The sequence below is a fragment of the Tachyglossus aculeatus genome, chromosome 2, assembly GCF_015852505.1.
Source record: "Tachyglossus aculeatus isolate mTacAcu1 chromosome 2, mTacAcu1.pri, whole genome shotgun sequence".
NCBI lineage: Eukaryota > Metazoa > Chordata > Mammalia > Monotremata > Tachyglossidae > Tachyglossus > Tachyglossus aculeatus.
In genome coordinates this window covers 106,958,808-106,986,448 of record NC_052067.1, presented here as the reverse complement: position 1 = coordinate 106,986,448, position 27,641 = coordinate 106,958,808, and the positions used below count along the sequence as shown (strand labels likewise).

The window sequence follows — 27,641 nt, the reverse complement described above, 5'->3', positions numbered from 1 at the left end:
TTTGAACTTTTGCAAGAATAACCTTCCCATTAACTGCAAAGGCAAAAACAAGGGCCTTCGTTTTTTAATCTTTTTATTCTTGAGCTGTGACACTGTTAATGCATCTGAAATTTCATCGACCTGGTAATGTGAAGATGGATGTATTTAGGCGTGCATGTCTGGCAGCGTTTTTTTATCCCGTAATTCTGTATTCCTGCCTCTCCCCCCCTCTCCTGCCTGCCGTTTTTTGTTATGCATGTGTGCATGTGTCTGATGGTTCAACCTACTGGAGCGACAGTATGGCAGACCTCTTCACTGTTCCTATTTACTGTTGCCACTGTTTTTGTCCTTGAGTTTTTCTCTTAACAGTGCATTTGTGCCTTCTTTCCTACTGGGTTCCTTTGTGGTAAAGTGCACCTGTCTCACCTTATGCTTGCCTTGTGCCATTCCCATCCTGCTTTGGATTCAGTGTTGACCAGAAAGCCAGTTATGATACAGAACGCATTGAATGTCTTGTGTTTTGTTTTCTCGTAAGGTACAGTGGTCCCATCTGGCATCTCTCAAGAACAATGTTTCCCCTGTCTCGCGATCCCATTCCTTCAGTGACCCTTCTCCTCCCAAATTTGCACATCACCATCTTCGTTCTCAGGACCCATGCCCACCTTCACGCAGTGAGGTGCTCGGTCAGAGTTCCGACTCTAAGTCGGAGGGACCTGACCCCACCCAAAAGCCTTGGGCTAGATCAGACAGTGACGAGGTGCCTCCAAGGGTAAGGAGTAGAAAGATAGACGTTTGTATGTGTGTGTGTGCATGTATGTGCGCGCGTGTGTGTGTGTTTTGGGGTGGGGGAGGTTGTGGCTTTTTATTTTATTTTTTTAAAGTGTAGTGTTTCCTCACCTGACAAAATGGGCCAGCAGATACGAGTAGAGGAAAGAGAGTGTGAACTGTGAGGTGAAAGTTGAGAATCATTCAGTTAAACCTGGGGCTTTTTATTTTTTTTAATCGAACTGAGCTAAATAATTTAAGGGTAGCCCGTGGGAAACAAACTTATGATCCAAATGATATTGTGTCCTGTTTTGTTTTTCTTTTTTGCATCGGCCAATGTTTTGTTAATGGCTTATAAAAGCCACACAGTTTATTTTGCCCCATAACACCGTATTAAAATGTTCAGAAAAAGACATATAGAAACCAAATCAAATTTCAATGATAGGGTTTCATTTAAAAAAACACTTTTGACCTTCCTTTGGGTTTTTTACTTTTTCAGTTGCTTTCAAAATTACAGAATTGTGGAACTGAACCAAAAGACACATTTCATCTATTTTTTCCTCCCCTGGGGATTTGCTTCTTCTGAATATTTTCTTGCTTCCTGCTGGTCTTTCCCTTCTGCTGATCCATTTGTAGCCCATTGTTTGGTTTCTTTGAGCTTATTTTCTTGATTTTCACATTATCTCAGCAAATTGCTTTGTCTGTATACCCTGGCCCTAAGCTTCCATCCAGCCATCATATTCTTTATTGCCATAGGAACATGGGGAAGTGATTTGTGTGGGCTCCTTGTGTTCCTGAGTTTAAATTTGGAATACCTCTCATTGTGTGAACAAGAACCTAGAGAAGGCTCTTCAAATGGGGATGAGAAAAATTAAATTAGGACAGGAATGTGTTGAATATATGCCTTCAGAGCAAGAGAAGGAGAGGGGTGGGAGTGGGGTGAGAGAGAGCTTGCTTTTTCCCTTCATCCCTGTTCTGTCATTTAATTTAATTTATTTTTCTGTCTGAGGTACCCGTGAGAACCACATCCCGATCTCCTGTTTTATCCCGGCGTGATTCCCCCCTGCAGAGCAGTGGACAGCAAAATAACTCAACAGGTCAAAGGAACTCCACGAGGTAAGAACGGGCGTGGGGAGGACAATGGAATTAAGCCCCAGGTTTGTTGGACCCTTTTTTATGGCCTGAACACCTGTAAAATGGAAGGTGTACGCTACCACTGTGGATACTTGCGAGCCCAAAGTCATGGGACAATGAGAGTCCCGAGTGTGTGAGGATGAAGCCCAAAATTCTAGCATAAAGTTAGATTGTGAAGGAGAGAGAAGTGAAAAATCTGTTTGCCCCAAGTAGAGTGACAAGGGTCAGGTAGTAAGGGGTGGGTGACAGGGCCTGAGAAGAAACTCAACCATAAGGCCTGTCATCTTTCAAAGTTAGTCAGTCATTCATGTTTATTGAGTGCTCACTGTGTACAGAGCACTGTACTAAGCATTTGGGAGAGTACAATATGACAGATACATTCCGTGCCCACAAACCTCCTCACCTCTGGTACTCCCAAACCACTTCCAAATTGTCATGCAATTATTTCAGGACCAGGTAGAGCCTTTGGACAATCTCAGTGACTAGTAGTAGTCACTTGCCCAGCCCTCATCAAACCTATTGAAAGCTCTTAGATAGGAGGTGACTTTCTGAACAGGGTTGCCTCTGTTTTGAGGGAAGCCCCCTTTGGGATGTTTGCTCCTATTAACTATCAGACCTCAGCTTGCCTTCAGAAAGCATTTGACTACAAAAATCAATCATTTATTGAGCACTTACTGTGTGATGATAACGATGATGATAAAGACAATGGCATTTATTAAGCGTTTACTATGTGCAAAGCACTGTTCTAAACTCTGGGGAGGTTACAAGGTGATCAGGTTGTCCCACAAGGGGTTCACAGTCTTAATCCCCATTTTACAGATGAGGTAACTGAGGCCCAGAGAAGTAAAGTGACTTGCCCAAAGTCACACAGCTGACAGTTGGCAGAGATGGGATTTGAACCCATGACCTCTGACTCCAAAGCCTGTGCTCTTTCCACTGAGCCACACTGCTTCTCTGTACTGAGTGCTTGGGAGAAGAGAAATGAAAATATTTCTTCCCACATCAGCACTTTTTGAATGCTGTCCTGCAAGTTTCAGGTCATGCTTAGAGCCAAGTAAATGAACTGCACGATGTGCATGGTGAACTGCCACCACACACAAGAGTATGCTGAAGAACTGTGATTTTGAGGTGCACATAGCCATTCTTCAGTGCACTTGTGCATATGCCACAAGAGTCATTGAGTGAGATTCTCCCTTAATGGGCATTGCAGTTCAGGGGTTTTCCAGTGACAGAACAATGTGTGTGTGTTTCATGCATTCTTTGCTTCATGTAGTCACAGGGACCTCAGTTACACAAGTTCTTCAACACATGAGGAAATTGAGCTCTTCCAGTTTTTAATAAAGAAAGGCAAGGTGGAGATTTCGCCCCCAAACACCAGATGTAGGCGGAGGAGTCATAACTGGTGTTGAACTGAACTTTAGCTCTTCTTGATCATTGTCCTCCCACCCTCTTTTATTTCTTCCCCCATTTTAGAGAAACATGGGAACACTGACTTATGAAGTTTTTAAATACATACACTGGTAGAAATAGAAAGGGAAAGTGTCATAGAGAGGCTGGAAGTTTCATTCAGTACCTGTTCTCCCTCCTATTTAATCTGTTAGTCCCATGAGGGACAGGGCCCTTATCTGGCCTGATTAACTTGTATGTACCCCAGCGCTTAGAACAGTGCCAGACACATAGTAAACGCTTAACAAATACCATTAAAAATTTTTTTAAATGTGCTGATAATTCTGGCATATTGCGTGTTATTATGCATTTGAGTAGGACATTATTGAAGTATTAGAGAATGTTTTTAGCAAAACATTAGAGAAGCGGCATGACCAAATGGAGAGAGCACAGATCTGGGGGTCAGAAGGACCTGGATTCTAATCCCAGCTCTGCCACCTGTCTGTTGGGTGACCTTGGGCAAGTCACTTCACTTTTCCGTGCCTCAGTTACCTCATCTGTAAAATGGGGATTAAGACTGTGAGCCCCACTTGGGACATGGACTGTGTCCAATCTGATTACTTTGTACCTACCCTGATGCTTAGAACAGTGCCTGGCACATAGTAGGTGCTTAATAAATACCATTAGAAAAAATTGTAAAACTCACAAAAAAATCCAAAACATATGAATCAGTCAATCAATCAATGGCTTTGTTGAGTGCTTACTGTGTGCAGACCATTGTACGAAGCCCTTTGGAAAGTACAATTTAATAGAGTTGGTGGACGTAATAACCTACACGAAGGAGCTTGCAGTCTAGAGGGGGAAAACAGACATTAAAATAAATTAAAGGGGAAATAGCAGAGTGTAAGGATATGTACCTAGGTGCTGTGGGGCTGTGGGTGGGGTGAATATCAGATGCTTGAGGAGTACAGATTCGAATGTATAGGTAACGCAGAGGGGAGGGTGGGTAGGGGAAATGAGGACTTAGTCATGAAAGGTCTCCCCTGGATTCTAGACCTGCCATTAGATGCAACATGATGGAGCTGGGGGCGATGACTTTATACAGGTGTCTGGAGTGAGAACTATAACACAACTTCTCCCTACTATGAGGTTCTTGTAGAACCTAGTTCTCATACTGTGCAAAACTGCATTACCTGTTAACCCACAGGGCCTTCAGGCATTTCCCTACCTTTGAGAGAACACAGGGGAAAGATGCTTTCAAAGGAGGAGTTCTTGATATCAACTGGCATTTCTGGTGCAGTGTGGGGATCGATCCACATGCCGACTGAAAAGTTTAACTTGTTTTTGAAACATGAGTGGACCCAGGTGCTGTTTTTCCTTTTCCCAAACAGCAATATTGAGCCCAGGTTGCTGTGGGAGAGGGTGGAGAAGCTGGTACCCAGACCAGGAAGCGGCAGTTCTTCAGGTTCCAGTAATTCGGGTTCACAACCGGGGTCTCATCCTGGGTCTCAGAGTGGATCTGGCGAGCGTTTCCGAGTGAGATGTAAGTCTCCCTTCCTTTTCCCTTTACTCCTTTTGTGTACACTACTGGATGGCCATTGAGGCGGATTTTTTTCATCTAAAAGTGACGTTCTCAGTTTGGCTTCCATTTACCCAGTGGAAATTTCATCAACCAAGGGTCGGTTACAATTGCTGTTGATTTTTTTTTTTTTTAACCTTAATTTTGAATCCTTTCTGAAAACAGTCTGAAAACACACTCCCTACTTGTTCTAAACAGATCGTATGGGGAGAGGGCAACAGGCTCAAAAAAGACACTCAGAAAAACAGCTAGACTCTTCTGCGTATTTCCCTTATAATGATAATAATAATAATGATGGCACTTATTAAGCACTTACTATGTGCAAAGCACTGTTCTAAGCGCTTGTCCTTATAGAGCAGTGGTTTTTGATCATGCTTGTGACTCTGTCATATATCCTCACTTTCTGCCCTGTCTTCACCTTTCTTCTCCCTCTAAAACAAAAACTCAGGACAGTTGACCTAGACACCACCCTGTGTGAGAGTGAATCTGGACAAGGGAGTGGGGGACTTTGTTCCGAATAGGGTTAGGCAGGTGAATCCAGCATGGCTTAACAGGAGGATTTGGACTTTACTGGGTTTTTTTTTTTAACATACGTGTAAAGGTAATTTGGAGAGTATTTGATCGTGTATTGTTATTGTCATCATAATTATTCATTCATTCACTTGTATTTATTGAGCGCTTACTGTGTGCAGAGCACTGTACTAAGCGCTTGGGAAGTACAAGTTGGCAACATATAGAGATGGTCCTTACCCAACAAGGGGCTCACAGTCTAGAAGGGGGAGGCAGACAACAAAACAAGACATGTGGTCAGGTGTCAAGCCATCAGAATAGAGGTAAAGCTAGATGCACATCATTGACAAAATAAATAGAATAAATATGTACAAGTAAAATAAATAGAGTAATAAATCTGTACAAACATATATACAGGTGCTGTGGGGAGGGGAAGGAGGTAGGGTGGGGGGGGATGGGGATGGGGAGAGGAAAAAGGGAAGGCCTGGGAAGGCCTCCTGGATAAGGTGAGCTCTCAGTAGGGCTTTGAAGTCAGGAAGAGAGCTAGCCTGGCGGATGTGCGGAGGGAGGGCATTCCAATAATTATCACTATTATTAGTAGTAGTAATAATAAAATGTGTTTAAACATTCAGCTGAAATGGCAAAAACATCAAAACAATTTCAGGTTTAGTTTAGCCTCTATGTTTTTATGCTTCTCATTTAACAACATCTGGGTCAGGCTTTTTCTTTGGGTACCACTGCTCCTTCCTGGCATTTGCAAATTACCCAGATGGCTGAATGAACACTGGACACCGCAGCTGCCTGTTGATATGCACATCAGTATACGTAGGCCATCTTGCTTCATCTTGGGTAGCAGCCTCCATTTGTGAATTCCAGACTTAACACTATCCTAATGTTGGTTTTGTCAGGAGGGCTGTCTTCATGGAGAGATCGGCAAAAACTGATCACAAGGCCCAGTTACCAAAAAAAAATTGTAGGCACTATTTTACAGAGATAGGGTAAAAGAAACTCCCTAGGAAAAATATACTTAGAGGGCCCATTTAAAAAAGAGTCACATGATCCAGCTGTCACATTCCAAAATTCACATTGAGTTCATTGCTTGCAAAGGAAGTGTTAACAACTCACTCATGCACCAAATTGAAATCGACTAAAACCTACCTGACACAGTTAGGATGGATTTGTAAATCCAGTTAAATCCCTGTTTTGGCAGTTTAAATGTTAAGAAAACCATTACTTTTTGTGAAATTTCATTTTGGGGAGAACTTAATCCCAATTGTTTGTTTTTAGCTGTGGATGAGGGAGGTTGGGAAGGAGAGATGAATCTGGTAAAACTCTAAAATTCCATACGTTTGTGGTACAATTCTAACCCTAATCTGGGGCAACAGTGAAGTTCCTGAGAGTTGTCTTCTGTGACTCCCCTGCTTCCTACAGGCCAGCCAGAGTTAGTTGCAGTTTACAGTTTGAGGAATACTACTGTTGTCATCCCCTCGAGGGAGATATCGGAATAATCAATCAATCAGTCAATCAATCGTATTTATTGAGCACTTACTGTGTGCAGAGCACTGTACTAAGCGCTTGGGAAGTACAAGTTGGCAACATATAGAGACAGTCCCTACCCAACAGTGGGCTCACAGTCTAGAAGGGGGAGACAGAGAACAAAACCAAACATATTAATAAAATAAAATAAATAGAATAGATATGTACAAGTAAAATAAATAGAGTAATAAATATGTACAAACATATATACATATATACAGGTGCTGTGGGGAAGGGAAGGAGGTAAGGTGGGGGGAATGGAGAGGGGGACGAGGGGGAGAGGAAGGAGGGGGCTCAGTCTAGGAAGGCCTCCTGGAGGAGGTGAGCTCTCAGTAGGGCCTTGAAGGGAGGAAGACAGCTAGCTTGGCGGATGTTGGGAGGGAGGGCATTCCAGGCCAGAGGGATGACGTGGTCGACGGCAGGACAGGCGAGAACGAGGCACGGTGAGGAGATTAGCGGCAGAGGAGCGGAGGGTGCAGGGTGAGCTGTAGAAAGAGAGAAGGGAGGTGAGGTAGGAGAGGGCAAGGTGATGGACAGCCTTGAAGCCGAGGGTGAGGAGTTTCTGCCTGATGCGTAGGTTGATTGGTAGCCACTGGAGATTTTTGAGGAGGGGAGTAACATGCCCAGAGCGTTTCTGGACAAAGACAGTCCGGGCAGCGACATGAAGTATGGATTGAAGTGGGGAGAGACACGAGGATGGGAGATCAGAGAGGAGGCTGATGCAGTAGTCCAGACGGGATAGGATGAGAGCTTGAACGAGCAGGGTAGCGGTTTGGATGGAGAGGAAAGGGCGGATCTTGGCAATGTTGCGGAGCTGAGACCAGCAGGTTTTGGTGACGGCTTGGATGTGAGGGGTGAATGAGAGAGCAGAGTCGAGGATGACACCAAGGTTGCGGGCTTGTGAGATGGGAAGGATGGTAGTGCCGTCAACAGTGATGGGAAAGTCAGGGAGAGGGCAGGGTTTGGGAGGGAAGACAAAGAGTTCAGTCTTGGACATGTTGAGTTTGAGGTGGCGGGCAGACATCCAGATGGAGATGTCCTGAAGGCAGGAGGAGATGCGAGCCTGGAGGGAGGGGGAGAGAGCAGGGGCAGAGATGTAGATTTGGGTGTCATCAGCGTAGAGATGATAGTTGAAGCTGGGATGAAGAAGGAGAAAATACAAGAGAATAGCTGTGGGGGTATCTGGAGTGTCTTTCCTTTCTTGGACCAATTTAGACTTAAAAAGAAAAAAAAGAAAAGATAATCAATTGTGCTGGTTATCTGTCTTTGTTTTGTCTTTTGTGGGATTTGAACTCCGCAGCATCATCAAAGTCCGAAGGGTCCCCCTCACAGCGCCATGAAAATGCTGTCAAAAAGCCTGAAGAGAAAAAGGAAGCCTTCAGACCTCACAAACCTGCCGTAAGAAAGAAGGACCAGATTTTTGCCTTGTTTTGCTTTGCTAGAGTTTCTGTCAGATTCTATTTTAAGTGTCAGTAGACTCACCAGACAACTTTACTCCTGATCCTGAAGAGTGCTTGACCTCAGCTCAGAGTAGTTCCAAGTAGTTTATTTGCCCTACGTGACTCAGATAAGTTTGAAATGTGGTTAATTAAGTGAGGGGAGATGGTGGGATGGGAATGGCCTTGAAAGAGCAAACATCTTGGTTCAGCTTTGCAAAGAAATGAAAAGAAAGGCAATAATTTATCTCCCTCCTCCAGGAGGTGCCCAGATAACAGTAAAATTAAATCAATTGTACAAAGATACCCCCTTTTAGAGCGTCACTCATTGGAGTTCTGTTGTTCCCTATTAAGGGGTGCAGGGTGACTAGTGCCTGTCTCCTTGAAGCAATGAAACTAGCTAATCACTCGTCAATGGAGTTTTTCAGGTTTAGAAAACTGGACTTTACCACATTCATTGATTTTGGTGCTTTCTCCTTTCCTTCTAAACTATATCCTGACCTGAACACCATCATGTGGTTGGATCTTTGCCCTTCGACTCGGCTGAACTACTGCTAAATGAATACTGTAGGGAGAAGTGGTAAGCGTCTTTTATCAATGAAATGACATACTAGCATTATTGCTTTCTCTTTCAAATCCCGTTCTAATGGCCATGTATTTAGTCCTTCTTTTTTAACCCTTGTGACCCCAGGAAAGAAAATATATTTTTCAAATATGCTGATCCTCAAATTTTGTGGGAAATTATATCAAATTCTGTGCTTTTATAAACCAGGCAATTTTGTTGCAGATTTAGAAAGCCACAAAGAATGCTTTGGGGGGAGCACAAGTTTCAATTTCTGTTTTCTTTTGGGCAGAGATCATGGCAAAGAAACTTCGGATGAATAGCAAAAAAAATCAATGGGTAAAGAAATTGGATGGTCAGATAATTGGGTTGCCTACAAATTGTTTATTTAATAAAATGATTTCATCCAAATTTAATTCTGCTGCCAGGAAAACTGGCTAAAATGCTACCATGACTCACCCATCACCTCAGGGAACCCAGAGAAAAGAAACAAGGCCTCTCACGGCTAAGAGTTAGCTGTTTCTTTTTAGAAAGTATTATATGGTAAAGAATCCCTTTACTCAGCTGAAAACCTCAAGCTCTCCATGATATTTTCTTCCTCCAGGTCCTAGACCATAGGTGATGGAATGTGTAGTGAAAGTTTTACCATATTAAGAATCTGACTTTAGGTGATGAATAGAAAACGTGTTTTCTCTCAGGCCAGTCAAGTCCCTTTAGAAACTGTGCTTTTCTTCTTTCATTAAACAGCATATATTAATTAGGTCATCAATCATATTTCTTGAGTGTTTACTCGATGTAGAGCACTATACTAAACTCTTCAGAGAGTACAATACAACAGAAGCAGCAAGGATCTGGGTTCTAATCCTGGCTCTGCCACTTTTCTGCATTGTGACCTTGGGCAAGTCACTGAACATCTCTGATCCTCAGTTCTCATCTGTAAAAATGGGAATTAAGTTTGTGAGCTGTGTGTGGGACAGGGACTGTGTCCAACCTGATTAGCTTGTATCCACCCCAACACTTAGTACAGTGCCTGGCATATAGTAAGTGCTTAAGGAATACCATTTAAAAAAACAAACAAAAAAAACAATTAGGAGACATGTTCCCTCCCCATAACAAGTTTGCAGTTTAGAGATTGTGTAAACACAGTGCCTGCCCTCAGGGAGCTGACAATGTAGCAGGGGAGGCAGGCATTAAAATAAATTACAGGTAGTAGGGGAGCAGTAGGGAGCAGTGGCATTTAAAGATGTAAATAAATGCTGTGGTGGGGTGAGAACTGCTTATAAAATGCAAATTAGTGCTTAATGGGTCAGGACTCAAGTGTATAGATGCTGTAATAGGAGGGGAAAAGGTTGATTCACACACCTGTAAAAACACAGATCTAACAGCCAACGGTCTCTGCCTTCTAGGTCCTTATTATCTAAGTTGGACAACAGGTATGTGAACCAACCAGCTTACACCCAGATACACAGGCCACTAGAAAAATGCTCCACTTACATGTGTTCATTTAATCAGTCAGGCACTGAGTGAGCACCTCTTTGGAGCAAAGAAATGATTTTGGCATTGGGAAATTCCAGAAAAATTATGGGCAGCAGAGACTTTGCTCTGAAGGAACTGACAATCTCATTTGGGAGAGAATACAAGTAGAAAATGGCATTTCCAAGATTAATAAAAGCTATGTAAAACACCAGAAACAGAACAGCCAACGTGCCAAGGGTAATGCACAGGCCTCTGTAGTGCTGAAGAGAAGCTCTGGTGCTCGGGCTTTTTTCAGAGTTTTACCAAAGATTCAGGTCATAATGATTGAGGGAGGAAGAGGGAAGATGTACCTGAAGGCAGGGATGCAAGCTTATATTTATTTCTCCTGTTTCATGGGTTTTCTCCTCTTTATTTGCCTTTCCCAATGCTGCCCACTAGGATTTGACAGCCCTGGCCAAGGAACTGCGAGCGGTGGAAGATTTGCGCCCCCCCCATAAAGTGACAGACTATTCCTCCTCCAGCGAAGAGTCAGGGACAACAGATGAAGAGGATGATGACATGGAACAAGAAGGGGCAGATGAATCCACCTCTGGTCCTGAGGACACCAGAGCAGTGTCAGTCTTTTTGGTGTATTTTAAGGAGGGAGAGCTGACCTGTGGTTTCCTCCTCCTATCTACTCCCTGCCCATCTTCCCCTCCCTGCCCTGATTTGTATATGCCTGATTTTTGAGGTGCAAGTAGATGTGCTGGGGGCTGTGGGGGAGAGCTTGTGTGTATTAGAGAGAGAGAAAGAGAGATTGTGTGTGTGTGTGTGTGTGTGCACGCGTGCGCCCATAACCCATTCACACTGAGCCAGTTTTCCTATGAACAGTGAAGAGGATATGGGCTGAAAAAGGGAGCGATGGTTGTATGTGTGCAAGTGTGTGCACACATGAATTTTTCTCCCTATCATCCCCAAGATTTAGAACCCAGAAACGAGTCATCCACAATTATCTGATGCCAAATTGACTTAAAAGTTACCTTTTTTGAAAGATAAAAAAAACTTGCGTAGAGGTATTTCTTCAAGATCCCCACCCCATTGCAGTCAGAAAAAAGCAAAATGTAAATATTATGGCTCTGTCTACTCCCAACCTGAATCTGAAACCCTCGTTCGACTACATAGGTCATCTCTGAACCTGAGCAACGGTGAAACCGAGTCGGTGAAGACCATGATTGTCCACGATGATGTGGAAAGTGAACCCGCCATGACTCCTTCCAAGGAAGGCACTCTAATCGTCCGTCAGGTATCGTCTTCTCCCCTCTAGAAGCCACACCTTCTCTGGAGTCATTAACCCACTCGTTCATTCACTCATGCTGCTGTTTCTACATTCTATTCATTCTCCCTGTTCCCAAGACACAGAGGGTTGAGAGTTGTGGGGGCTCTGCAGATATGCGATGCATGCAGGGGGAGGTAGTAGGTCTTCACCCCTTGTTGCTGCTATTTGCATGCTCTCCAACAGCACTCATGCTAGCACCATGCCGAGGACCTCACAGTCTGTCAGAATTGAGAAAACTTGCAGGAGTCAGGTTGGCACGCAGGGCAGGGAATCGAACCTTGATTCTAGAGGAGAGCTCTACGTTCGATGATTCTCAAGAGAGCACTCAACTCTTGGAATGTCTTTAAAGCTGCAGTGGTGAACATACACTAGAGGCAGGGTAAAGATAACTGTGGGCAGGCGGGCGGGCAGGGCTGTAGGGAATTTGGCTGTGAAATCTCAGTTTCTCCTCGTTAGTTCTCTCGTGACCGTGAAGATGCTGCATATCCAACAGACTCCTCCTTTCTGAGTGTGTCACCTCCCAGACCTTTCCACTTTGTACTATTGAGTTTTGCCACTGAATGTCAATTTCTGATCTCAGATCTAAGCTTGGTCAATTAAAATTTCGTGCTCGTTGTTTAAGTAGCTAGAACAGGGTGGTCACCAAGTGTTTTGGACTCTTTGCCCAAGCGGGCTTGAAGTTTCAGTAACTGGAAGATGGGGTGCAGGGAAGGGAACAAACCCAGAGTCCTAGAGAGATTGTTCTGGCAGTAGTCGACGTAAAAAGCTTAAATGGTTTTGGCCCCAGGATCTGGTCTTGCTGCTAAACCAGATGAAACGAGAAACCCTCCCTCCCACCAGGCCATAGGAGTTATTTTGAGTTCTGTTGTCTCAGTGCACTCTACCTCAACCACCCCAGCCTCCAGGCAGCAGTGATGGCTCCTTTGCCCTTGCCTTTCTTGATTGTAGAAACAACAGTTTAGACACGACAGTAGTGATGACGACTAAAGCCCCACCCCCAAAGCTTTTTGAAATAAAGTCTGACTAGAATCATTAGGGACCTAGGCAATGTCCACAGCACTTGAACAAGACAAGTGTGCCTGTTTTTTCTACAGAGTACAGTTGACAAAAAGCGTGCCAGACATCAGGAGAGCAATGGCTTTGCCGGTCGCATTCACCTCTTGCCAGATCTCTTACAGCAAAGCCATTCCTCCTCCACTTCCTCTACCTCCTCTTCCCCATCCTCCAGCCAGCCGACACCCACCATGTCCCCACAGACACCCCAGGACAAGCTAACTACTAATGAGGTATGTCTCGCACCACAGCTGGCTGCTTTCTTAGGGTTGTACCAGTACTGCCTAATAGCTAGTTTGCCAAAGAAACCTCGCCAGCCCTCCCCCTCTTCCCATTCCCCTTCCCTGCTTTTATTCTGTCATCTCCCCCACCCCCGCACCTCTCCCAAATAACGTTTCAGAGCTGTATACAAACCCCTTAACCGTAGATCAGCTTCACCCCAAACCCGCCAGCTAGTGTGATTGCATGGCTTGATGATTCTGTTTTTTTCAAGAAGCATAAAGCTAAACTGATATGCTGTGGATTCAGAACAGTTACTTATATTTTGATAATGTTTGAGGACAAACATTTTCTTATAAAAGTATTTCAGGATTTCAGGAGTCTGCCTCTTAGACATAAAACTCAAGTTTCATGAAACTTGACTGTGAGGGCCTTCCTGGGCAAGATCACAGCCTTGGCCAGTGCTTCTGTCCAGGCCAAAAGACTTTTTAATTTTTCATCTTCTTCTTTTTTTTGTTTGTAAATCTTTGAAAGATCCTTAGGGCTTGCAACGGGGGCATTTCACTGAGTGCTAGCAAGAAGAGCTTTGGGCTTTGAGATTTGTGCTGTATTTGAAAGTTAATATAGAGATTCCATTTGCTTGCTGTGAGGAGCTTGTGTGGTGCTCTGTCTGAGTGTCAGTTCGGATGAGCGTGGTCTAGGGTGAGAAGATAAGAGGTGGCTCCAATACCAGGAATGCCAGGTATGCCAGGAAATACCCTCTTGCAACTCTGCCCAAGCAGCACCTTGTGCCAGACCACATCCATTGCTCCCAGGCAAAGTTTAGGTTGGTTAGCCAGCTGGTTTAATCTGCCAAATAAGTGAATGGGGCATTTTCACCAGACCAAGCTCTGATGGAGATGATCCAGTCAGCAAGCTCCAAAAATCTAACCAGCCCCCTCCTTCCTGGAAGGGACTCTGGTAATAAACATGGGCACGATCGGTGATGCACCCGTGATGGATCAGCAAGTGGCTGGCTGTTCGCGAGACTAGTCTAGATCAGTCCGGGATACAGACCAATATGCCCCTTATTCCTTTAGCTGCTGTGAGCAGCCAGTTCCCAGGCATCAGGAGGGCTCAGCCTGAAAGGGAGGGAAGATTGTCCTCAGCTGTGGTGGCCATGAAGGCCCCGTGGCCAGTTTTCCCATTGGAGAGGAGAGCAGACATAGCAGCTTTGAGATAGTAGTGGAATTCAAGCACCCAACACTATTTGCAATGGTAGAAGGCAGTTCCAACAGACACATTCTTTTCGTCCAACCTACATTCTCACTTCTTATTTATTTTTAAACCTTGTGCAATGTGCAGTGTTTTCACAATAACCCTTAACTCACTAAACTGGCAAGTTTTTATTTTTTGGGTATGTGTTTTTAATTGTCATTCCATTTCCACTTAACAATTTATTTCACTTGTGTCTTTCTATTTTGTGTTTTTTTTATGTTTAATTGCATAGTTAAGCAAAGCATAAGGACATTTCTTTAAAAAAAAACAACCCAGAAAAAAACAAGTTGTGCTCATGATTTTGTCATTGACAAGTTCCACACTATTGAGCCCTGGTTCAATACAGGTTTACTTTTGGGAAACAATGAGCTACAAATCTGCTTCCGCTTTTAAGCAAGAGGCCATTTAATGTATTCATTACAGAGATCTGCCATAATTGGATATTGAAATTTCATATAAGGTGCCTCATCCTTAGATTGATTAGATTTTTCTGCCCTGGAGAATAAACCCAGTCACTGAAGGATATTGATAAATTAAGGAGCCACTCAAACAGGAAACCCAGTGAGAAGCTTATATTCAGATTTTTTTTAAAGGTTTTCAACAGTATGTAGATAAACTTTGGTATCTCAGAAAAGTTTCTTTTGGCTGTTGCTCCGTCCCTGGTTAAACGGCCTCCATCTTGTGCAATTTCTTGATGATTGGCAGAGAGACTGTTGCATTGTAAGCGAGTACATGGGCCACCCGGGTTGTACGTGGTTCCTCATTTGTACGTTCTTTGGGGATGTGGAAAGAGGAACACGGGTCTAAGATTGTGGAACAGCGCAGGGCTGAAGTAGATTGAAAATGTTGATTGTTGTGATTTTTTTTTTGATTGTCATTTATATTAATAAAGTTGAAATTTACATTGCAGACTCAGTCCGCTAGTAACACACTCCAGAAACACAAATCTTCCTCCTCCTTTACACCTTTTATAGACCCCCGATTACTACAGATTTCTCCATCTAGTGGAACAACAGTGACTTCTGTGGGTAAGTAAAGTAGTAACAAGAAAGCAACTGAGAAAGGGTTCGATGACTTGAGTTGCTCTTTGAAGTAGTTAGCTCTGACTTGGTGGTGATTGTGAACCAGTGCAGAAGTTTGGATGCAAAGACTGTTTCCATCCTGCTTGCATTCCTTGATTTGCAATAAACTGCACAGTTTATTTCTTTTTTCCATTTACATTTCTTACAAAATTAGATTTATTTGATTTGTTTCTTTAAATGTGGAATCCCAGCTATTTGCCGTGGAGTGTCTTACGGGAGGAAGAGCCAGTGTGTTCCAAGCTTAGAAGATGATATCAAATATACTTATTTTTTTCTAGTGGGATTTTCCAGCGAAGCAATGAGATGTGAAGCAGTAAGGCAAGACCCCACACGGAAAGGCTCAGTGGTTAATGTGAACCCTACTAATACCAGACCACAGAGCGACACCCCTGAAATCCGCAAATACAAGAAGAGGTTCAACTCTGAAATCTTGTGTGCAGCCTTATGGGGTAGGTGATCTTGCTGCCTCCTCTCTCTTCGGTCTTTTTTATTGAGCTGAGGCTGGGTGGGGCTTGGATGGAGCTGTTTTAAGGGCTCAGTGTGGAGACCCTCGTGGATCTGGTGGTGGGGCGAGGGACTTCATATCAATCAGTCAGTCAATCAGTGGTATTTATTGAGTCCTTGCTGTACTAAGCACCGGGAAAGTATGATGCAACCAAGTTGGTAGGCCCGTTCCCTGCCCACAAGGAGCTTATGTTCCTGAGGGGAGCTTCCCTAACCCACTTGAGTGGGTTACATTATTTTCATGATTTTTTGGGGGTCTGCTCCACAGAGCAGTGTCAAGACCTAGGAAGACCAGGAAACCGAGAAAGAAACGGGGATTAGGTGGGGTTCTTCTTTTTTGCTCTTCATTCTTTCCAGATTGATAGGATGATAACTGTGGCTTTTCAAAATAAAGCCAACCTGCAGTATTCCCTTACCTATCGAGAAGCAGCATTGCCTAGTGGCTAGAGCGCAGGCTTGGACATCAGAAAGGCCTGGGTTCTAATGCTGGCTCCTCCACTTGTCTTCTGTGTGACCTTGGGCAAGTCACTACACTTCTGTGTACCTCAATTTCCTCATCTGTAGAATGGAGACTAAGACTGTGTGGGACAGGGACTGTGTCCAACCCAATTTGCTTGTATTCACCCCAGCGTTTCGTACAGTGCCTACCACATAGTAAGGGCTTAAACAAATACCACAATTATTATTATTATCTAGATCCACATTTCTGACTCTACAGAGGAGACTGTCTAATCCCTGATAATGAATACTGCCATTTTGTTTCCCGGGGAAGGTTTCTTGACATTTTAGATGTCAGTTGTTCCATTTCCCATGAACCGGGAATGCTAGATGCAGGCTGTGCCTCGTCACTCCATCTGGAGCACCTCTAGTGGATGCTGCTGAGTCCGGCCCAGGGTCTTACGTGGTCGAGGCGGGTGGGCGGGCTGCAGGGAGGGCTCTGTGTCCATCCCTCAGTGGGACGGCCCCTCTACAAACGTCTGCACCCTGGGCCCAGATGCTGCACGGTACCCATCTGTAGGGAGCTCCCTCGGGAGGCCTCATGCCTGGGCCAGGGTGGCTCTGCTGGGTCTGCTTTATTTGGGATCAAGCCTAACTCAGACTGGATCTTCCTGAGGGGCCATGAGCGGAGCAGAGTCTAACTGAATTTGAGGCACCCACTTCGAATAGTAAGTGATGGAGTGGGCCTCCTTTCCTCTTCTCCCATTCCCTTCCATGTCACCCTTTATTCAACCACCCCCCAGCCCCCCAGCTTTATATATATATATATATCTGTCATTTATTTATTTATATTAATGTCCTCCCTCTGTAGACTGTAAGCTTGTTGTGGGCAGGAAATGATGTTTTTGTTGTTGTATTGTACACCCCCCCCCAAGTGTTTGTTACAGTGCTCTGCACATAGTAGGTGCTCAATAAATGCGATTGATTGACTGACTGACCAGGTGGAGAGAAGCTACGTGCTTCCTTCTGTGTAGCGCCTGCTGTTGGGAGCCGCACTCTTGGGAATCCTCTGGGGGAGAAATATGGCTTAATTATTGCATGTTACTACTTTAGGTTATTCCTCCCTCCCCCTGAGATTGTGATCCCCATGGAGAACAGGGACTGTGTCCAACCTGATAATCTTTAATCTACCCATTCAGTCACCCCTGCCACTTTCAGACTGTGAGCCCACTGTTGGGTAGGGACTGTCTCTATATGTTGCCAACTTATATTTCCCAAGCGCTTAGTACAGTGCTTTGCACACAGCGCTCAATAAATACGATTGATTGATTGATTGATATTTATTAAGCGCTTACTTTGTGCGAAGCTTTCTACTAAGCATTTGGGAGAGTACAATATAACAATAAACAGACATATTCCCTGCCCACAACAATCTTACAGTCTAGAGGGAGAGACAGACATTAATATAAATAAATTACAGATATATACATGAGTGCTTTGGGGCTGAATGGGGGGATGAACAAAGGGAGCAAGTCACGGTGACGGAGAAGGGAGTGGGAGAAGAGGAAAAGGGACTTAGGGAAGCCTATTGGAGGAGATGTGCTTTCAATAAGGCTTTGAAGTGGGGAGGGTAATTATCAGATATGAGGAGAGAGGGTGTTCCAGAACAGGGAGGATATGGGTGAGGGGTCAGTGGCGAGATAGACTGTGAGCCCGCTGTTAGGTAGGGACTGTCTCTATATGTTGCCAGCTTGTACTTCCCAAGCGCTTAATACAGTGCTCTGCACACAGTAAGCGCTCAATAAATACGATTGATTAAGATAGGTGAGATTGAAGTGCAGTGAGAAGGTTATCATTAGAGGAGTGAAGTGTTGGGCTGGGTTGTAGTAGGAGAGTAATGAAGTGAGGTAGGAGGGGGCAAGGTGATTGAATGCTTTAAACCCAATGGTGATGAGTTTTTGTTCGATGTGGAGGTGGCTGAACAACCACTGGAGTTTTTTGAGGAGAACAGTGCTTGACACATAATAAGCACTTAACACTTACCGTAATTGTTTTTATTCTTATTCTTGAATCCACTTAAGCATTTCTGCTTTTAAAATGAGACACTCCAAAGTATTCATTTGCATGCTGAGTTGGTTATGAAAAATTCAATCTTACAACCATAAAATATAGATCAAGGAGAAGAAAATAAGCATTACATAAAGTACCATTTTCCCCCAAATTTCTGGGAATGTTATGTCTCTATTTGCAGCCTGAAAATTGCAAATGAAGTTCAGATTAATGTAACAGTTAACTCTTCCTTCCCTCCACTTGTACCTACCCTGTCTGCATAGTATACATATTTGTGCTACAGTACGATAACAATTGTTTAGGCACTAAGATCAGTGTGATTTAAGTTTCCTGGAGGGTATTTTTTAGATAGATGGGAAAACCTGATATTTCAGTGGGGCTCATTAAAGAGCTTGTGGCTCTGGTGTGATTCTAGCAGAATCAGAAGGAAGGTTTTATTTGGTGTTCATTCTTCCATTTCATCTCAAGGACCTCACTGCCAGAAACAATAAAAAAAGGGACAGCAGTTGCAACTTGAAATACATCGAGATGGAGGAGGAAAAGTGGAAGAGTTATTTTTTAAGCTGCAGCTATCCTTACCCAACCTGGAATCAAGAGTCTTAACCGTTGCATGAGGTCACAAAGTTGTATACATTGCCATACCACAAGATTTATGGTCTTGTGTAAAATTCTGTTACTGTTATTTAAAGAATTTGGCAGGTAGACATTGTTTTCAAGCAACTTGGCCCAGTAGATAGAGAATGCGCTTGAGTTAGAGGCCTGCTGTGTGACCTTGGGCAAGTAACTTAACTTCTCTTTGCCTCAGTATCCTTCATCTGTCAAATGGGATTACATTAGCTCTTCTCCCCACTACATAGACTGTTAATTCCATGTCTGACAGGAGTCGTACCTGACATAAATCAGTGGTATTTATTGAGCGCTTACTATGTACAGAGTACTGTACTAAGCACTTGGGAGAGTACAGTACAACAGAATTTGCAGGCATATTCCCTGCCTATAACAAGTTTAGAATATAGAAGATTTTACAGTCTAGAGAAGCAGCATGGCCTAGTGGCAAGAGCACGGGTTTGGGAGTCAGAGGTCATGGGTTCTAATCTCCGCTCCGCCACTTATCAGCTGTGTTACTCTGGGCAAATCACCTAACTTCTCTGTGCCTGTTACCTCATTTGTAGAATGGGGATTAAGCCTGTGAGCCCCACTTGGGACAAACTGATTACCTTGTATATACCCCAGCGCTAAGAACATTGATTGGCACATAGTAAGCACTTAACAAATACCATGATTATCCCCCTTCTAGACTGTGAGCGCGTTGTTGGGTAGGGATTGTCTCTGTTGATGAATTGTACTTTCCAAGCACTCTGCACAGTAAGCGCTCAGTAAATACAATTGAATGGATGAGTGAATTACCTTGTATCTATCTATTTTAGAGTTTAGTACAGTGCTTGGCACATAATACAGTACTAAACAAGTAACCACAGTTATTATCCTTATCATCATCATTAATATCATTAGTAATTTCAGAACTCGGAGGAAGCTTCTTTGTGACTGTCCTCTCCCGTTCGAATTGTAGATTTTTGTGGGTGAGGGACTGTCTCTCAACTATATTTTCTTAATGCTGATTACAGTGTGGCTCAGTGGAAAGAGTACGGGCTTTGGAGTCAGGTCATGGGTTCAAATCCCGGCTCCGCCAATTGTCAGCTGTGTGACTTTGGGCAAGTCTCTTAACTTCTCTGTGCCTCAGTTCCCTCATCTGTAAAATGGGGATTAAGACTGTGAGCCCCACGTGGGACAACCTGATCACCTTGTATCCCCCCCCAGTGCTTAGCACAGTGCTTTGCACATAGTAAGCACTTAACAAATGCGATCATTATTATTATTACAATGCTCAGCACACAGTAAGCGCTTAATAAATGCCCAGTTGGTCAATCAGTCTCACCAATATGATGGGGGAGCTTCCTGCTCTGAGGCAGGACATGGCATTCTGGTCACTGGAGAGGAGAGGCAGAGAGGGGTGCATTGTCTCTGCACCCCACATTGCTTCCTTCAGTCCTTCAGTCATAGAAGCAGGCCCACCCACAACTACCTCATTACTGCATCACCCCTGGTTAGAAGGCTCTGCCTACTGAACCAGCGTGGCCTTAAATCATCTGCCCTGGTATAGACGTCATTGGAGTCCTATGGAACGCTGCTCCCTGTCATCACCTGGGCTTCCAGAGCCTGCCGGAGGTGGCCCCTGGAGGCCAATTTCCTCCCACATTCCCATCAGTCATTTTTGCTGAGCACCTACTGTGTGCAGGGCATTGTACTAAGCACTCGAGAGTACAATACAGCATTTGGTAGACAAGTCCCCTCTCCAGAAGGAGCTGGTATATATCATTAGTATATATTTTATCACTAGTAATTAGATAAAGTAGTAAATAAATGCAGTGGGGTGAACGTCTGGTGTTTAAAGGGTAAGGGTGATGCCGAGGGAGGAGGGAAAATGAGGGCTTAGTCAGAGAAGGGGTCTGGGAGGAGATTTGATTTTAGCAAGACTTTGAAGTTGGGGAGAGTGGTGGTCTGTCGCATATGAAGGAGGAGGGAGCTCCAGGCCAGAGTAATAATAATAATAATAATGGTATTTGTTAAGCGCTTAATATGTGCAAAGCACTGTTCTAAGCACTGGGGGGGATACAAGGTGATCAGGTTGTCCCACGTGGGACTCACAGTCTTCATCCCCATTTTGCAGATAAGGTAACCGAGGCCCAGAGAAGTGAAGTGACTTGCCCAAAGTCACACAGCTGACAAGTGGCAGAGCTGGGATTCGAACCCATGACCTCGGACTCCAAAGCCCGGGCTCTTTCCCCTGAGCCACGCTGCTTCTTTCAGGACAGAGACAAGGGGCCAGCAGTAGATCGAGGTAGAGCTAGAAGGTGCGGTAGAGGAATGAAGTGTACAGACTGGATTGTAGTAGGAAATCAACAGGGCAAGACAGGAGGGAGGGAGCTGATTGAAAGCCAATAGTGATGTGTTTCTGCGTGACGCAGAGGTGGGTGGAGATTCTTGAGGAGTGGGGAGATGTGGCCTGAACATTTCTTTTAGAAGGCCCATACCAGTTAGAGTCCCCTCAGGAGCTCCTGCTGCGCAGGGCAGCCCCATCCCCATCCCCAAAGAGCCTTCTTTGCCATGCTTAAAGATGTATTCTAACAGGGGCTGCACAGGCACAGAGGGATGGGGCTCCCTACCATCCACATAGGTGGAAGTAAAAAGGTTCAGCCACCTCTTGGGAGGGCCCTCGAATTGCCCCTGAAAATGTTCCCCCACCATTCTGGGGTAGCCTAAATTAGCACAGTGAATGTCTGGTTTTTAGGATTGTTGCCGTCTCGGGGATGTTCCTGATTGCTCTGTTACATCTCCTTTCCACACCTGCATGCTTCCAGTCATTATCACCAGCAACAGAAAACATGGACTGAGCACTAGCTCAGGCGGATATTACCGTCCTTGCACCTTTTGGCCGCACCTCTAAGGTTGTGTGGTGGGTGTAGTAAAGGGTGCTTATCCTTTGCTTTTGAAGATCAGTTTATTTTCTTTGTGGCTGTGTTACTTGCCCTCTGCCCACCTCCTGAGGAAACTGTTTAGATCGAGATAAAGCTTGTTCCGATCAGAGCGAGTCCCTTCGGTAAAGGTCACGTGAAGAGTACTTAGTAACAGCATCAACTTTACACAGGTTAAGACAGCTCCAGCCTGTATTAAACACTCACTGCAGAATTGTGCAGTCGAACTAAGGCCCCTTTTCTCTCATCTTCCTCACCCCACTAATGGCTGAGAAAATGGATACTTGCAAAGGCTGAACAGGAAGCTTCATTTGTATAGTGATGATCCCGAGCATAAAATGCTGCATTAGGAATTTGACTTGGATATTGTTCTGATCATGGACTCACCAGCCTTTGCTGGCTCATAAGAAACTGCTAGTACCAAAAAGTTGAGGAGCTTTACAAATCCTAAATCTTGAAATCACAAGATATGAACTGGTTTGAGGAGCCAAAGTGGTCTTCATTCAAATGCATTGAGCCGCTGGACCCTCAACCACGCTTTCCCAGCTTCCTAGGGAGCATTATTATGACTTGTGGCTGCTGTATTCCTCAGTTCTGTTGTTCTTTATCAGGGCTCTACCCAGGTGTTTTCGCAGTCTTGAGGGTGTGTTTTCTGTGAAAAATCTTTGAGGTTTCTCTGGGCTCTGTGACGGGAATCCTGCATCAGCTGAATTGCACCTCTTATTCAGTGTGGCTGGGCTGTTCACTCTGAAGAGTTCCAGTGAATTCTTGTTACTGCTTCTAGCCCTTCAAAGACCAATTAGATAATAGTAATAATAATAATAATGGTATTTGTTAAGCTCTTACTATGTGTCAAGCACTGATCTTGTACATGTACTACCCAAGCGCTTAGTACAGTGCTCTGCACACAGTAAGCGCTCAACAAATACGATTGAATGAATAAATAGGGACTGTCGCTATATGTTGCTGACTTGTACTTCCCAAGTGCTTAGTACAGTGCTCTGCACACAGTAAGCGCTCAATAAATACGATTGAATGAATAAATAGGGACTGTCTCTACGTGTTGCCAACTTGTACTTCCCAAGCGCTTAGTATAGTGCTCTGCACACAGTAAGTGCTCAATAAATACGACAATGAATAATAGGGACCGTCTCTATATGTTGCCAAATTGTATTACCCAAGTGCTTAGTACAGTGCTCTGCACACAGTAAGCGCTCAATAAATACGATTGAATGAATAAATAGGAACCATCTCTATATGTTGTCGACTTGTACTTCCCAAGCGCTTAGTACAGTGCTCTGCACACAGTAAGCACTCAATAAATACGATTGAATGAATAAATAGGGACCGTCTCTATATGTTGCCAACTTGTACTACCCAAGCGCTTAGTACAGTGCTCTGCACACAGTAAGCGCTCAATAAATACGATTGAATGAGTAAATAGGGACCGTCTCTATATTTTACCGACTTGTACTTCCCAAGTTCTTAGTACAGTGCTCTGCACACAGTAAGCACTCAATAAATACGATTGAATGAATGAATGAATGTTCTAAGTGCTGGGGTAGATACAAGGTAATCAGGTTGTCCCATGTGGGACTCACAGTCTTAATCCCCATTGTACAGATAAGGGAACTGAGGCACAGAGAAGTTAAGTGAGTTGCCCACGGTCACACAGCAGACAAGTGGTGAAGTCAAGATTAGGACCCGTGTCCTCTGACTCCCAAGCCTGTGCTCTTTCCACCAAGCCATAGATCTAATTCATAAAATGGTAGGGAACATTGTTGAATATTGTCAAAATTCATTTTTTATTATGATGATTGTTTTTGATGAATTTAGTTGCTCTTCTGTTATCTATTCTTCTCTACAAAATCAGTCCATTTCAGGGGTCTTTGATTAAGGAGACTTAATTTTGGATTGAAATAGACCTCATATTTCACCAGGAGGTGCTGGTGAGGTTAGACTTCGTGCAGTTTCTTATTTGCACACAGTTTCCATCAATCGATCATTTGGTTGTATTTATTGAGAACTTAATGTGTGCAGAGCACTGTATTTAGCGCTTGGGAGGCTGCAATAAAATAGAGTTCTATTCAATCATATGTATTGGTATTGCTAGGCACCAATAGGAAGATTTTCTTTTTTTTAGATGCTTGTGTGTTGAGAGGCTCTTAAAAGGAACCATTGGCTTGGATAAGAGTTCCAAAATTAGTGGATATTGGAGCTTCCTTAAAAGAATACTGTTTTAAGAAAGAGATCTATAGATGTTTTCTGAAAAGTTTATTTACAACTATTCATTCAATCAGTAGTATTTATTGAACATCTACTGTACAGTGAAAACTCTACTAAGCGATTAAGAGCCTATAGTAGAATGGGTAAATGTGGTCTCTGCCTGAAAGGAGTTTACAGTCTAGCAGTCATTTCAACCAATTCATTCATTCAGTCGTATTTATTGAGCACTTACTGTGTGCAGAGCACTGTACTAAGCGCTTGGGAAGTACAAGTTGGTAACATATAGAGACGGTCCCTACCCAACAGTGGGCTCACAGTCTGGAAGGGGGAGACAGAGAACAAAACAACACATATTAACAAAATAAAATAGATAGAATAAATATGTACAAATAAAATAGAGTAATAAATACATACAAACATATATATATATATACAGGTGCTGTGGGGAGGGGAAGGAGGTAAGGGGGGGAGTGGGGAGGGGGAGAAGAAGGAGGGAGCTTAGTCTGGGAAGGCCTCCTGGAGGAGGTGAGCTCTCAGTAGGGCTCTGAAGGGAGGAAGAGAGCTAGCTTGGTGGATGTGCGGAGGGAGGGCATTCCAGGCCAGGGGGTTGACGTGGGCCGGGGCTCTATGGCAGGACAGGCGAGAACGAGGCACGTTGAGGAGATTAGCGTCAGAGGAGTGGAGGGTGCGGGCTGGCTGTAGAAGGAGAGAAGGGAGGTGAGGTAGGAGGGGGCGAGGTGATGGACAGCCTTGAAGCCCAGGGTGAGGAGTTTTTGCCTGATGCATAGGTTGATTGGTAGCCACTGGAGATTTTTGAAGAGGGGAGTAACATGCCAGAGCGTTTCTGCACAAAGACGATCCGGGCAGCGGCGTGAAGTATGGATTGAAGTGGGGAGAGACAGGAGGATGGGAGATCAGAGAGGAGGCTGATACAGTAATCCAGAGGGATAAGATGAGAGCTTGAATGAACAGGGTAGCGGTTTGGATGGAGAGGAAAGGGCGGATCTTGGCAATGTTGTGGAGGTGAGACCAGCAGATTTTGGTGACGGATTGGATGTGAGGGTGAACTAGAGAGCGGAGTCGAGGATGACACCAAGGTTGCGGTCTTGTGAGAAGGATGGAAGTGCCATCAACAGTGATGGGAAAGTCAGGGAGAGGGCAGGGTTTGGGAAGGAAGACAAGGAGTTCAGTCTTGGACATGTTGAGTTTTAGATGGCGGGCAGACATCCAGATGGAGATGTCCTGAAGGCAGGAGGAGATGCGAGCCTGGAGGGAGGGAGAGAGAGCAGGGGCAGAGATGTAGATTTGGGTGTCATCAGTGTAGAGGTGATAGTTGAAGCCATGGGAGCGAATGAGTTCACCAAGGGAGTGAGTGTAGATCGTAGAGTGTAGAACCAATGAGAAAAAGTATTTAGAATTAAGTCAAAATAAATGTCTCTTTGAATAAGAATCAAAAGGACATACTAGAAAATGTACAAAATGGTCAACTTCACCAGCAATTTTAGATACAAGTACTGTAGGCCTGATATTCCAGAGAGGAATTTCTCCTGCTCTTTTCATGACCAACCTGTTCTATTTATGGTATTTCTTTCTGGAGCAAGAGTTCTTCTTTGAAGGAGTCACTATACTGTGTACTGTACTAATCTGGAGAAATAGTCCCTCTAGACTGTAAACTCATTGTGGGCAGGGAGCATGTCTACCAGCTCTGTGCCAGGCACATATCTAAGTGTTGAGGCACTGTTCGAAGCCCTGGACTCATAGTCTAACTAGGAGGGAGAAGAGGTATCGCATCCCCATTTTATAGTTGAAGAAACAGACACAAATCAGTTAAGTGACTTTTCCAAGGTCACACAGCAGGCTACTGATGGAGTCGGGATTAGAACCCAATTCCTCTGGTTCCCGGGCCCGTACTTTAACCTCTAGGCCATGCTGTGTCATTTATAACCGTGACACTCCGGAACTCATAAGATAGAATCCAGCAGGTTTGTGCATCATTCAAACCTTAATTATGAAATAGTGGAAAAGATCACCTGCACTTAATCGTCATTTTGCCCTTTCCTCCTCTTTCTCTTCTCCTCATATTTCCTTCCCTCTGTCTCTCAAATGCTAACGTATATATGTAGTTGTTCCAAGTCTAGCACTAGACTACTGAACACCACTTTCCAACAGCCCTGGGGGCAACTGCACAAATGTGATTGTTACCCAGAATTGAGCCCAGGTGGACCCGAATCCCAGATTTCCAGCTTTTACAAGGTTCAGCCACAATGGGGGCACATAAAATATTTCCACCCTTCTTCCGAAGTGCCCTTTTATGATCCATTTTACGTCACAGGCCTCATCTCTTCAGTCTTCCAGTAATGCAGAAGTTTAAGGAGAGTTGTGATAATTGAGAAAGTTCAAATCAGTCAATCAGTCAGTATTGTTTATTGAGTGCTTCTGTGTGCAGAGCCCCATACTAAGTAGTTGGCAGAGTTGCAGTAGAGTTGGAAGATGTGGTCTCCTCCCACAGAGAGCCTAGTGTCTAACTGGGGAGACATTAAAATAAATTGCAGATAGGAAAAATGGCAGAGAAGATGCCTGTCAGAGTGAAAAGGGAGAAACAGCATGGCTAGAGGATAGAGCACAGTTCTGGGTGTCAGGGACTGCTTGATGTGTGACCTTGGGCAAATAATATTACCTCTCTGTGCCTCCTTTTCGCTCTTTCTAAAATGAGGGTTAAATACCTATTCTCTTCCTATTTATACTACATTTGTTCTCTTCATACTTATACTGTAAGTCCCATGTAGGATGGGGACTGTGTCCAACCTGGTTATTTTGTATCTGTCCTAGTGCTTAGTTCAGTGTTTGGCATATAGTATGTGCTAAACAGATACCACAATTATTATTATTATTATTATGATTGCCTCTGATACCCACTGAGGGGTGAAGAGTGAGAGGAGGGCTCTGGCATATTATAAATCTTCTTAAGGGCAGTGGCCATTTATTATTGTTATTATTATTATTATTATTATTATTGTATTGAGTGCTTGCATGTTTTCTTATGCATGGATTGCTTCAGTAGCCCTTAGAGAATAGTTCTGTCGAGAAAGGAATTGCTCAAGTCCCTAGCTGATTGTTTGTGGAAGCTCAGCAGTCATATCAACCAACCTCTGAGATTTGAGCCTTTTTTTGGTTAATCAGTCAATAAATAGTTATTTAACACCTAACCTATTTAATGATGTTACTGATGCTGTGTGAGACCACGTAATCAGGTTGTGGTCCCATGTTTCTGAAACAGGTAATGACCAGGTATTCGGGCACTATTTTTGAAGTTTTCTCTAAGGCAGAGAGGCTAAGCCTAGTTCAAGTCACTTTTCATTAAGTCCATTGTTGGGTTGGGTTGTTGTCAGTGGTAACAAATACTTGGAAGAACAATATGATTAAAAAGCTGCTCTCTGTGTCTCTCCCCCCCTTTCCCACCCCCGATTCCTAAATTTGAGGGATGTACCATCTATCTTCCCTAAATTGTTCCCATCTAGTCAGTTCTCTTTAGTGCTGTGTTATAGGGAGTTATGTTGCAGGAAACTTGTGGTAGAGTAGTC

General features: G+C 44.0%; 1 protein-coding gene across 7 annotated transcripts in view; it reads left to right on the top strand.

Moving 5' to 3' along the window:
- MAP4K4 (mitogen-activated protein kinase kinase kinase kinase 4) overlaps nt 1-27,641 on the top strand; it is a 268,656-nt gene that overhangs the window by 226,472 nt on the left and 14,543 nt on the right. For 2 of the 7 annotated variants that reach the window (XM_038742687.1, XM_038742684.1), the window contains 9 exons: nt 1,754-1,860; nt 4,656-4,807; nt 8,190-8,287; nt 8,897-8,905; nt 10,802-10,977; nt 11,525-11,645; nt 12,773-12,964; nt 15,118-15,235; nt 15,568-15,738. In XM_038742687.1, coding sequence (XP_038598615.1) covers nt 1,754-1,860; nt 4,656-4,807; nt 8,190-8,287; nt 8,897-8,905; nt 10,802-10,977; nt 11,525-11,645; nt 12,773-12,964; nt 15,118-15,235; nt 15,568-15,738 — 1,144 coding nt within the window. Of the gene's footprint in view, nt 1-514; nt 749-1,753; nt 1,861-4,655; nt 4,808-8,189; nt 8,288-8,896; nt 8,906-10,801; nt 10,978-11,524; nt 11,646-12,772; nt 12,965-15,117; nt 15,236-15,567; nt 15,739-27,641 lie in introns of all 7 variants that reach the window. The other 5 variants (XM_038742695.1, XM_038742692.1, XM_038742680.1 and 2 more) reach the window with 4 other exon arrangements.